The sequence below is a fragment of the Buceros rhinoceros genome, unplaced genomic scaffold (assembly GCF_000710305.1).
Source record: "Buceros rhinoceros silvestris isolate BGI_N320 unplaced genomic scaffold, ASM71030v1 scaffold12220, whole genome shotgun sequence".
Lineage (NCBI taxonomy): Eukaryota > Metazoa > Chordata > Aves > Bucerotiformes > Bucerotidae > Buceros > Buceros rhinoceros.
Window position 1 is genome coordinate 1 of NW_010387933.1, and position 12,799 is coordinate 12,799.

The window sequence follows — 12,799 nt, forward strand, 5'->3', positions numbered from 1 at the left end:
CCCCCCCCCGCTCCTCCCCACTGGATTCCCACTGCCAGCTCCTCCCACCCTGAGCCCTCCACCGTGCCCCAGGAAACCCTCCATTACCCTCACGCATGCAGAGCCACGCGGCAGCCCCTGCTGCGCTCTGTGCCTGTGTCTACACCGTAGTGAAAAGAGGACCACGGCCGGTTCTCTGTCCTGGAGTTGCCTGGTGCCTCTTGGCTTGACGTGTGCTCTTTTTCTCCTGGTGAGATGGTGTGGATCACTGGCTCAGGGGGCTTTGAGGGGGGTATCATGTATACATACTCCTCTCTCGGGAGGGACTGGTGGGGAGATGGATTCAGGTGGTGAAGACTGGCCCATTGCCTGCTCCATGCTGGGAAGTGCTTCTTAGACCTGCTTTGGCCCCATGGGATGAGTCTGGTCCATGTTTATGAGCATGTACTGTGGCTGCTGCTAGTAGTCCTCTGGCTGGGATGGCTTCACTGTCTGAACGTTCTTACCTCATGTTAAATGCAGTTACTGGGGCTCATTGGTGAGAGGATCGCCCCAGGAAAACAAATCTGCATGTTCTGGTGTTTTTAAAGACAGGGATCCAGATTTCATCCCTGCAGAAGGTGAGGTCCTTATGGTCATCATCCCACGAGCAATCCAAAATCGTTGGTGACTCCTGAAATCATTGAGGCATTTATTGATGCCAAAGAACTGAAGACGAACCGAACCAACCAGGGGTTACTCCCTTTGTGTGCCTCCCTCCCAGCCTCATCCTCTCGATAGAAGCCATCAGGACGGCAGGTGGTCCGCAATGAGCCTCCCACTGTAACCGCGCGCCGGTGGCCGGCAGGTGAGTGGGCTCCGGTCCTCGCTGGCAATTACTGAAGTGCTTTGTCCATTCAGCTCACGTCTTAATGACAGCGGTTTGCTGAGTGCTCCATCACCAGGGCAGCGCTCCGGTCCACCTACGTCGTTTGTGAATTGTGTTTCAAGAGCCAGAGCATGAATCTTGTCACAGAGTCGAGATGGAAAAACCCCACAGCAGGGACATGAATCACGATCTGCTATTTTGGGGTAAGGGCTTGGCCACAGATGTGCAGTAAAAAAAATCAGTGTTTTCACAACCAAATGATGCTTTTAAAATAGCTGGAGCCCTCAGAGCTCGCCTTACAAACATTTTGCATCCTTGTCAAGGACAGAGCGTGGAAGAAACACCTGAGAAGCTCTGTAATGCTGCAGCCAGCAGCTATGTGCCTGACCTGACACTGTCCATACAGGGCAGTGGGTTTATCCCAGCACAGGTACAACCAGTCCCCTGTCACCCACTGGGTGACCTGACCCCCCTCTGTTCTTTGGTCAGAGCTCAGGGCAGGGTTGGCCCCAAGCTCTCCCATGCCAGGCCGAGATGTGCCGCCCTGGCGCTCTGACACTGCCGTTGCGTCGGTCTTGGGCTCTCCATCCCAACATTTCTAAAATCCAAATATTTTTAAAATTGGACCCCTGAGAGAAATTCTGCACATCTTCCTGGCCTCTCTCCTTGGACCACAGCTCTCCTGGAAAGTTCTCAGGCGCAGGGGAAGATGAATAACCAGTTTCTCTCTCTGCAGACATTCTGAGATTTCCTTACGTGTTTTCAGGCAGAAAGGGTGAAAATCCAATTTGTGTGCGAACAAACGAATGAACGTGTGCGTCTCACCGCACGTGTCAGCAGCGTTGGGAGTGGAGGACCATGGGAGGCAGCACAGCCAGCCCCACTCAGGACGAGTTCGTTTCTGACAGGGCAGCTCAGTACATGGGGGAAAACTCAGGCAGAGCTGAAGTTTAACAGGAAGCGCTAAAAATCTGTTGTGTTTGGGGTGTAATTTAAAAATAAAATGAAACCAGTTCAGCTGTTAGGTTCATCACTTAAAACACTGATTTTAGAGTGTTCTGCATTAAAGGGAGTTCAAGCAATTCCTTGGTCACATTCAAACGGCACCACTTTGTGGCTCTGTGTGTGCTGTACAGAAGCCGTAATGGGCTACAGAAATGCGAGGAGCTCTGCACCAGTACGGCAACTGGGAGGTTCCCCCACATTCCACAGGCACAGCCTGGGGATCCACAGTTGTGGGAAAGGGTTTATAAAGCTGCTGTTTCTCTCTCCCTCGCAGCAGGGGATGTGCCATGGTGTAGCATGACTGCTCTTCGCCCCACGTGCCATGCCCTTCCCCAACAGCTCTGACCTCGGCCCACCCTCCTTCATCCTGGCCAGCATCCCAGGGCAGGAGAGTGCCCATCTCTGGATGGCCAGCCTGCTGTGCTCCATGTACATCTTGGCGGTCACTGGCAACTGCGTGGTGCTGTTCATCGTGAAGACGGAGCCCAGCCTGCACGCGCCCATGTACTTCTTTCTCTGCATGCTGGCTGCCATCGACCTGGCCTTGTCCACCTCCACGGTGCCACGCGCCCTCATCTTCTACTGGTTCAACAGCATGGAGATCAGCTTCAGTGCTTGCCTTGTCCAGATGTTCCTCATCCACACCCTCTCAGCCATTGAGTCCACTGTGCTCCTGGCCATGGCTGTTGACCGGTATGTGGCCATCTGCCACCCGCTGAGACATGCTGCCATCCTCACCAACACTGCAACAGTGAAAATGGGGCTGGTAGCCATGGCCAGGGGAGTTCTCTTCTTCCTGCCTTTGCCTTTGCTTCTCCTGCCCCTTCCATTCTGCAAGTCCCGGGTGCTGTCACACTCCTTCTGCCTGCACCAGGACGTCATGAATCTGGCCTGTGCCAACACCACCCCCAGCGTGGTCTATGGTCTCACTGCCATCCTGCTGGTCATGGGGCTGGACTCCATCCTCATCTGCCTTTCCTACATCATGATCCTCAAGGCTGTCTTGCGACTGGCACTGTGGAAGGAGAGGCTCAAGGCCTTCAGCACCTGCATTGCCCACATCTGCGTGGTCCTGGCCTTCTACGTGCCCCTGATCGGGCTGTCTGTAGTGCACAGGTTTGGGAAGGACCTTGCTCCACTGGTCCATATCATCATGGGGAATGTCTACATTCTGGTGCCCTCTGTGCTCAACCCCATCATCTACGGGGTGAGGACCAAGCAGATACGGAGGAGGATCCTGAATTTAATTCGTATATACAACGACAGAACTGCCCAGTGACATGCGCTCAGCCGCTGTCTCCTGTATCCTTGCACCAGCCCATCTTCTTTGACTCTTGGAGTCTTGGGTGCAGGACTGTCCTCTGTTTGGACGGCACCCAGCACATGGCAGGAGACTCTGAGGTGCTACCACAAGGCAGAAAGTAAATAGCAGTTGTAAACTCCTTCCAAGAGTGTTTACCCTCACCAGACTTGGAGCAACCACTACAACGATCTAAAGCCAACCCCGATCCAGAAGCAGCACAGTGGGAAGGAAACCTCTCTCAGCAAACTAACAGAGATGTCTTGACGTTGCACTACTTTGTTCCCCTCTCACCCGAAACAGAGGCAGGGCTGAGGGAGCGCTGTCAGTGTTTGAATGATTTCGTTAACTCGTGGTTTCCGCTTGCGGTACGTCTGAAAATATTTCAGCAAAATTCTTCCAGAAACTTCAGCTGCAGCATCAAAATCTAAGTAAAATAATTACAGCAAGTGACATTATAGATGCAGAAATGCACCTCAGAAGAAGTCCTCCACTCCTGTGGTCTTGTTCTGGCCTATTGGGTGTTCACTCAAGACAGCTCAGCCTCCTAGTACCATAGATGCTCTGGAAAGATTTCAGACCTGGAGTTATAAGTAGCAATTATAAAAATTATTTCGATTAATAATTATATTCAATAAAATTACAATATCTCACAAGAAAAAAAAAATGTGGTAGATGTTAGTGACACTTCCCAGCCGAAGGAAGTGGTGTTTCCAAGTCAAAGGTGCTTCATATCTTTGACTTTACGCACGCTTGGGATTCCTAAGTTATGAATGACGTTCCAGATGGGGGGGGTGTTTGAGCAACCTGCTCTAGTGGAAGGTGTCCCTGCCCATGGCAGGGGGATTGGAACAAGATGATCTTTAAGGACTCTTCCAATCCAAACCATTCTATAATTCTATGAATTTCAGCGTTCAAGCTTTTCTCATAATCCCCTGGTATTCCCCGTGAATGGAGCACCCGACAGCCTTTCCTTTATTCTCCCGGCTCTTTTACCAGTGGGACACGACTTCACAACTCTTTTAATACAGTGAAAGCAAACAAGCCCTGAGGCCAATGAAGAAGGCCTGAAAGCAAACTGCAGGTCGAGCCAGCTAGAGTCAGTTCCCCAGGGCTGTGTCCAGACAGCTTTCAAATGTCTCTAAAGATGGAGCCACTGCTTCGTATTTTGGGAAAAGTCTAAAGATCCTGTTGTTGGTGATCACAAATCATGGTCTTCATCCTTAAAGTGGCTCCGTTGCCATGCGCAGGGATGTGTTTGCTGTTCCCTTGGGACAGCCCATGGGATTCCTCCAGTGAGAGGTGCCAGGTAATCAGGTTGGGAGCGACCTCAGGACAGCTCTAAGCCAACCTGCTGCTCACAGCAAGGGCAGCTCTAGGGTCAGACAAGGTTGCTCAGGGCTCTACTCAGTTTGGTGTTAAAAGCTTCCAAGCATGGATAGTGCACAACCTCTCTGGGTCTCTATTACAGGGCTTGATTGTCCTTACTGTGAAAAAGCTTCTTTTTGTACCCGGCTTGAACCCCTCTCATTTCAACTGACGCTTGTTTTCTCTTGTTCTCCTGCCATGCCACACTGTGAGGAGCGTGGCTCCATCGGCTTGACAAGGGTAGCAAAGGCTGCTCTTCTGCTGGTGGGTCTTCCCGAAACCTTTTCTTCTCCAGGCTGAACAAGCTCATTTCCCTAAGCTTCTCTCCATGGAGTAGAGCTTGAAACCCCTGGAGCCACCAGCTGAACGCGCTCCACCAGGGCCCAGAACCCCCGTACCTAGATGTGGTTTAGCAAGCGCTAAGTAGACTGTGGGATCATCCTTTTGTGACCTGGCAGATCACCCTCCTGAATGAATACACCCTCCAACAATTAATATCGTGAGGAACTGCTAGAGAAGGAAGAAAGAGAAAAATAAAAATGATAGAGCGTGTGACTCTGCACTGGTTGCCACCACGCAGGTAGGAACATCCTCGGTGGTCTGTAGGGAGAAGCTTAATTTAGCGTTAGGTCAATTTTAGGTTGTACCCAGTTGGGTCCTAAAACCCTTCAAGGATGGAGGCAGCAGAGGTCTTCTGGGCAACTTCCCTTTGCGTGGCATGTGCTCCTGTTGCCCCCATACACGCTGGTGTAATACAAGAAAGTTTAGCTGTGAAAAATAAATGGATTATTTCAGAAAAACGGGAAGTACGTGGAAAGCAGGCAGTGAACGATGAGTTCCATCAGAGGGTAGAAGACAGTTCTAAACTCTGCATGAGGGGCTCTTGCATCTTGTCCTGAACTTCTCCCTGTGCAGAAAGAGGCCTCTCACCAAAGACACGGGCTGTCTTCCGTCAGGACCTTCCGACGGCAGCAATATTGGGTGGGGTTTGGGGCAGTTTCCCCCAGCTGCCACCTCTGAGTCATGTGGGCAACCTTTTGTTGCCTGTGCTTGTAGAGCTTCGGTCTCCACAAACCACATCTTGTTACAACCTTTTCTTCTAAACTAAAACTCATTTTGCTTCAAAATAGTCTCATTTAAGTGAATTTCAAGTAGCTGCCAACTGGAATTAAAGGCCGTTTTGTCCCCTGCCACCTTTGTCGTATCCCATCTTATTAAAAGGGCTTCGAAGAGTAAAAAAAATTTTCATGGAAATGAAAACAATCTGTACCTGCCTAATGTGATTTGTGAAGCGCAAGTGAATTTTTCAGAGGCACATGATGGATCTAGACTCTTTCCAGACAGCCATGGCATTGAGGAACGGCTCCTGCTCCTTCGCCATATGGTTCTTATATTTTTTCCTTTTGTGCTGAGAGAAAAATTAATAAAGAAAAATGAATGAACCATCCTGAAGATGCTGCAGTGCATTTCCTAGCCATCTATTTCTCAGAAAGACAGTTAATAGAGCCCCAGAGCAGGGGGACGTGACAGATTTCTCCGGGCTATGGATGAAAACCGTGGGATTCTCGCTCTCCATCTTGTTTTCCAAACTTTAGTCACGGAGCGCTGCTTTGCTGGGGAAGAGAGGGAACATGCCATCTTCCTCAGCGTGTGTCTTTGCTGATAACTATGACAGCCTCTTTCCAGCTGAAAAGTCCATGGCTGAAGCCCCTGTTACCTCTGCCCTGCTGCAGAAGGAAAACCCCACCCAGAGCATGGGGCATCTGAACCCTTGTCTGCTCCGTGAGCAGGGCCAAGAGCTGGAGGTGGGGATGGACCAACTTAGCTGGGGCCCGGCTGGCTCCGGGAAGGTGAGGGAAGAGCCAGGTTCACTTGTAAAAGAGACTGAAAAGGGAAGGAGCAGGACAAGGAGAGGGAGTGAGAGAAGGACGGGATGGGAGTGTGGTTTCCACAGCAGTGGGGAGAGGATTTGGAGTCACAGGAGCTTGGAGATGGCAGTAGAGGCAACGAGAAGTCATATGGGGCTGGAGCAGTGGTTGGAGGTCTCCTGGAGGATCTCCTGGGAGATCTCCAAGTTCTCTCCTCTCTGCTCTCTGCTCTCCTCTCTCCAGGTACTCCTGGGATTGGACCTGTCACTCCGGCATCTCTCTGCCCCAGCCTTGGGCCTTGACGCGGTTCTCCAGGAACGGAAGGGGGGCTTTATTTGCACAACTTGCTTTTTGTTGACCTTGGCTTTGCCGAAGGTTTGGCAGAGCTGCCGTATAGCCTGAACTCCTCGAACACGACACAGGGAGGTGCTGCCACACAGCAGTGAGAGTTATTTAGGGAACATGTGGAGAGCCCTCGGGTCTGCCTCGGAATTTCACCATGGTCCATGGTGTAACGGGGATGGACAGTGGTTCTGGCGAACCTCTCCAGGGCCTTGTCAGGGCTGTGGGTGGGTCGCAGCAGAGGAAGGGTACAGCGCTGCTGTTTGGAGAGAATTTCCTAAGGCACCAGTCCTGTAGGGTAACCCTGAACGGCCCCGCAGCTCCCTGCAAGAAAACAGGTACAGCACTGGGCAAAACGCAGCTGTGAGGTCGCCAGCACTGAGGGGGTTAAAAGCAGCCCATCTCTCCCTCTCTCATCATCCCAAGCAGCTGGGAAACGCAGAGCTCCCTGCTGGGGTTTCCCTGTCAGATCAGCATCTCCAGGTCTCCGCAGTGCGGAGTCCCTGCCAGACACAAGGCAGGTGAGGATTGATGTAGGACCAGGCGGCAGCGCGTGGCTCCTCAGAGGGGGTTTTCTGGCAGTGAGGGTTTTCTGGGCATCGCTCCTCCCGGGCAGCAGCAGCTGGAACGCGTGGAACGCAGAGCTCCCTGCTGGGGTTTCCCTGTCAGATCAGCATCTCCAGGTCTCCGCAGTGCGGAGTCCCTGCCAGACACAAGGCAGGTGAGGATTGATGTAGGACCAGGCGGCAGCGCGTGGCTCCTCAGAGGGGGTTTTCTGGCAGTGAGGGTTTTCTGGGCATCGCTCCTCCCGGGCAGCAGCAGCTGGAACGCGTGGAACAGCCCCAGCCCAAGGTGCCTGCAGCACTCTCCAGCCTCTCGCATCGCCTTTGCCCGCGGATCATGTTCCCTGGCCCCGTGGCCTCTGTGGAAGGTTTAGGTAAAGCAGCAGTGGCAGAGGCAGCCGGCAGGGAGGAGGTGGGATGAAGAAAGAAAAATAGCAGGAATTTTAATTCCAAGGATTTTTACAGCCACACAGAAAAAAACCAAACAAACCAGGAAACCTCTCCCAGAGTGTAGGTCCCCCCACCCCATCTGTATCTGTGGGGTTTCAAGCACAGCTTGACAGCCCAGAGGCAGCTGATGACTGGTGCTGGACTGGGCTGTGGTGGTCTGGTGTGAAACTTCACTCCAGGAGCAGAACCCATGCCCCAGCCGGCTCAGCCAGCACTGGGGAGGAAAAGCCCAGCTCTCTTCTATTGCCTCCTCCACTCCTCTGCTCCCCTCAGCTCTCCCCGGAAGGTTTCTGAAGGGTCTGATCAGGCCAGGAATGCTGGTCTAATCTGTGCTGCGAGGCTCTTCACAGAATGCTTTTACGCGGGTATTCAGGAAAAAGCATGAGCAGAGCGATGTGCAGGGGCTGAGCAAGCTGTGGGCTTCTTTGGGGGAGGATGGACAACACTGGGGCATTGCATTTGTAGCGGGGGTGGGGGGGTGTCAAATAGTGTGGCATCGTCTCAGGTTTTTTTGCCCTGAAACAGGACCATTGTTGACTGAGACAAGCACTTGTTGCTGCTGTTTGTGCTGTTTGTGCAGGCAGCACAGTGCTGCTAAAAGCCTCACAGAGCTGCAAGGCTGCTGCTGGTGACTCCATAGCCCCAGTAGGAAGGTTTACTTCAGTCCAGCTTTCATCTGGTCTCCTGGGCTGGACACTCCTTGGACACTGGAGACAATCAAGTGTGCACCTCGGGCAGTCTTCCCGTTCAGTTGGATCCAGCTGGAATCCAGTCCCATGCTCCAGGACCACCCCAGCAAGGAGTCAGAGCATCTTCAGTGGAAAGAGGCAGGAATTTTTCTTTAGAAGTGCTCTCCTGAACCAGTGCAGAGGGACAGCTGGTTCAGTGGGGAATTTGAGCTGCTAGACCGTATGACACGACAGTCTCTGTTTGCCACTGAGCAGATCAGGTTGAGGGTGTTTGATGGGTTTTTTTTGAGGACACAAGAGCCCTCAGTGTAGGCAAGAGACAAGAAGGGTTCCATGTCTCCAAACTCCACTGCCTTCTCCCACCCTCTCTATTTCCTACTCATTGGCATCCCTGGGCTGGAGAAGGAGCAGTTCCGGGCTGCCTTCCCCTTCTGCATAATGTATGCCGTTGCTGTGCTGGGGAATGTCACCCTTCTCCTCATTATAAAGGCAGAGCCTAGCCTGCACTAGCCCATGTACCTCTTCCCGGCCATGCTGGCCTTCACTGACCTGGTCCCACAACATCCATGCTACCCAAAATGCTTGGCATGTTCTGGTTGGGCTCCAGGGAGATTGAGTTTTCCTCCTGCCTTGCTCAGATGTTCTTCATCCATACCTTCTCATTGGTGGAGTTGGGCGTGCTCATGGCCATGGCCTTGGATCGCTACATCGCTATTTGCCACCCGCTGCGGCACTCGAGCATCCTCTCTGTGCCAGTGGTAGTGGCCCTCAGGAGCCTGGTGCTGGTGTGTGGAGTCCTCCTGGTGAGTCCTGTTTGCTTCCTCCTCCACAGGATGCCCTTCTGCCAGCATCATGTCATCTCCCACTCCTACTGCGAGCACATGGCCGTGGTGAAGCTGGCATGTGGGGACACCAGAGTCAGCTACACTTATAGCCTCTCTGTAGCTTTAACACAGCTGGGATCTGACATAATCCTGATCTCCGTGTCCTACACCATGGTCCTGAGGGTGGTAATGAGGCTGTCATCCACAGAGGCACAACTTAAACCTTCAGCACTTCCATGGCCCATGTCTGTGTCACCCTTGCCTTTTATGTCCCTGCCCTCTTCACATTCCTCACCACCGGTTTGGGCAGAGCATCCCTCCCCACGTCCGTATAACAGTGGCTGATCTCTACCTGCTAGTGCCCCCCACATTAAACCCCATCATTTACGGGGTTAGAACCAAGAACTCTGGGACAGCGCGGTCCTCCTCTTCCAGCGCAAGGAAGTCTGACCCATACGTATGTGCCTCAAACTGTGCTCATCAGTTACTGGTAGTGCTGGTAAATTTAACAAGGGTTAACACTGTGACTGCTCACCTGTTCAGGGAGGAACCATCCTCAGTGCCTGGAGTTTAAGCAATGTGTTCTTGCAGACATCACTGGACTGTCTCTTCTGTTATCACTGTCCAGGAGGATTCATCTGTTGTGTGATGAAAATTGGAATAAAGTCATTCAGCCTGGCTCCTACACCACTGGGGGATGGAGAGTTCACCCTGCCCAGAAGATAAACTCCTCACCATTAGAATTCTCTCACTGTTAAAAAAATCCTCACGTGATTAAAGCATTCACACCACAAGGCTGAGAGTCTCCAAAAGATCTTCCTGCAGCAGCTTCCACTCCGTGAAGAGTGTTCCCTGGAGTGTGTGATGGTCATTACAGGATGTGTAGACATGGCATTTAGGGACATGGTTTAGTGGTAGACTTGGCTGTCTTAGGTTTATGGTCGGACTCGATGGTCTTAAAGGTCTTTTCCAACCTAATGATTCTGTGGTTCTGTGTGAAGGTGCTCAGATGGGAATGGTCACTGTCCCTGCAGAAGGAAACAGGTAGAACTAAATTTTAAGCACTAACCCTTTTCTGCAACGAAGGCAAAGCCTGCAAGAATCCCATGCTAGCAAATTCCCAAAGCTCTCTGCAGACCCAAACCCTTTCAAAAAGATCAGGAACCCTTGCCGATGCACTTACTTAGAGCGACCTATCACAGGGAAATCGTTGGTAATAGGGTTCACTGGGCTCATACACGTCACCTGTCCCAGCAAACAGGCAGACACATTTTCCAGAATCACTGCTCTGTGTCTGGAGCAGGTCGGCAGCAGGTGAAGGATGAGGTGAAGGTCAGATGACCCAAACTCAAGTTACAAAACTCAAGCACATTATGGACCTTTGCTCTATTTTTAGTGCAAAGTGAAGAGCAGTAATGGATGGAGAAGAGCTCTCTGACCTGGCCTGGCATTTCCTGGAGCTCTCTATCTTCCTGAGCAGCCCCGGCTATCATGGCCACCCCACCCACGAGGAGCCTCCGGGCTCTGCTATCTCTCCTTGAGCTGGGAAGCAAGACGAGGAGCCCCAGGAAGAGGAAGGCACCTCTGATGAAGAGAAGCAGAGGTTAGGCTGCAGACAAAATGGGAAGTTAATATTTTTTGGCCCCATTTCAAGTAGAACACTTGAATTTCAACTCAGTTCATCCTTTTTCTTCTCTTAAAGCAAAAGTAGCTGTTCACAAGACTAGAGGCAGGTGAAGCCGAAGGAGGAGAGACATGACTGCAGTTCGTCTGAGAGGATCTCAGAGCATCCTCTTCATAAAGCAGGGCTGCACCATTTCTTGTGGACTGATGCTCACCCTCCACCACCCTGGTGAGGTAGAAGCCCCATTTTCCTGCAGGCTCCACAAACATGTGGTGTTGTTTTCATTTTTATCAAGAACATGGGAACCGTCCCCGTAACCAATGTCCATCCATTCCACCACACTGTCTCCTCCAGCGGCAAGACCTCTGGATCTTCTAAGGGATTCTAAGGGATGCCTTTTTAAAGGAAGAAATGAGACCGAGGCACCACTGATGGTCAGATACGTGCGAAGGTGACTGGCTGACTCACATAGCTGTGAGGTGTCATCATGAGATACGAGGTATCTCTTACACCTATGGGATGTGTGCACACAAGCTGTCACCACCACACGGTACAGATGCTTAGCACCAACAGCTCCTGCTCTAGGATCCCCTTCTCCGTAAGGGACTAAAGCTGGCTGTGACATCTGGACCATTGCACAGTGTGGATGGGGTCATTGCTGGGTGGGGAGGGGGTCAGCAGCCCCATCCAAGCAATGTGAATTGTGCACGTGAGCTGCCTGGAGAAAGTGGTGGTCTGGACCCAAAGCAGAGACAAAAGCACACTCTCTTGGGTGGGGGTGTGAAGCTTTGGGGTGGTGCTTTGAAATCCAAAGGCAGCAGATGGTCCCATTGCTGAAAACGGCCAGACCTGAACGTTTTGATGGGTAGCCCAGTGTTCTCAGGAGTTTCATCTCCTGACAGTGGTGCTTGAGGCCGCAGCTGCCAGGAAAGGAAGGTCTTGCCATCATGCTCTCTCCTTATGGTAGGTTCACATCTGTCCTCACCCATACAGAAGGTCTCCCAGGAAAGTGTCCTCCTGTCTGATGTCTCCTTGTTGAAGCCAAAATCCAACACCACATTTGGGTCCTGCTTTGATTTCACACCTTGCTTCTAGTCCCATTTACAAACACACAATCTTCTGATTGGAAGAGACCTTTAAGATCATTGAGTCCAACCATACCATGTACCTCCTGGTGCTAACCCGAGGCAATTCCACAGAAGCCTCCCAGTTACACTGGGATTCACACAGCAGAAGCCTCCAGTGAGGCTGGGAGTCTGGGGGAGACTTTGTGGAGGGATCATATAAAGTTGCTTTTGCTGGCAGCCTGGAAGAGAGACGCTCAGGGACCTCATAACTAGGAGCTGTAAGTGCCTGAGGTCCCCAAGCTAAGGGGCCTTTCTTCTAGACAAGGAGGACATAGCAATGGACCTGTGGGGTAAGAGTTTCCCACCTTCATTGTGGCACTGGGTCAACAGGACCCAGAGCTCCTGCCAGAATGAGGGAGTTGATCCTCCTGCCCAGCACTGCCTGGGCGTGTGTCTGTCTGCAGGGGAAATCTAATGCTTCCCAGATGCGCCCAGCCCTGTAGCCTCGAGGGCACCAGCACCCACTAGAGCACAGATCTGCATGTCTGCCCCGGGGAAAAGGCCCTGGGGGGTTGGTAACAGCGGCTGGAGAGCAGCCAGCAGTGGGACCAGGGGGCCAAGAATACCAACGGCTTCCTGGCTTGGACCAGCACTGGTGTGACCAGCAGGACTGGGACAGAGATTGTCCCCCTGGACTGGGGGCACTGGGGAGGCCACACCTTGGCTCCTGGGTTCAGTTTGGTTCCTCCCTTCCTCCCAGAAGGACATTGAGGGGCTGGAGCATGTCCAGAGAAGGGCAGTGGAGCTGGGGCAGGGTCTGGAGCACAATGCGCTGAGGAGCGGCTGAGGGAC

The 12,799-nt window shown here is 52.3% G+C and overlaps 2 protein-coding genes across 2 annotated transcripts; both read left to right on the top strand.

Moving 5' to 3' along the window:
* Window positions 1-2,174: 2,174 nt before the first annotated feature.
* Window positions 2,175-3,131, top strand: LOC104496848 (olfactory receptor 51E2-like). The gene has a single exon (XM_010140058.1). The coding sequence runs from the start codon at window positions 2,175-2,177 to the stop codon at window positions 3,129-3,131; it is 957 nt and encodes a 318-aa protein (XP_010138360.1).
* A 5,634-nt stretch (window positions 3,132-8,765) lies between these two features.
* On the top strand, window positions 8,766-9,706 carry LOC104496938 (olfactory receptor 52R1-like). Its single transcript, XM_010140170.1, is given in 5 exon segments — window positions 8,766-8,985; window positions 8,988-9,476; window positions 9,479-9,547; window positions 9,550-9,657; window positions 9,660-9,706. Coding segments are annotated over 5 exon segments (933 nt in total).
* Window positions 9,707-12,799: the final 3,093 nt, after the last annotated feature.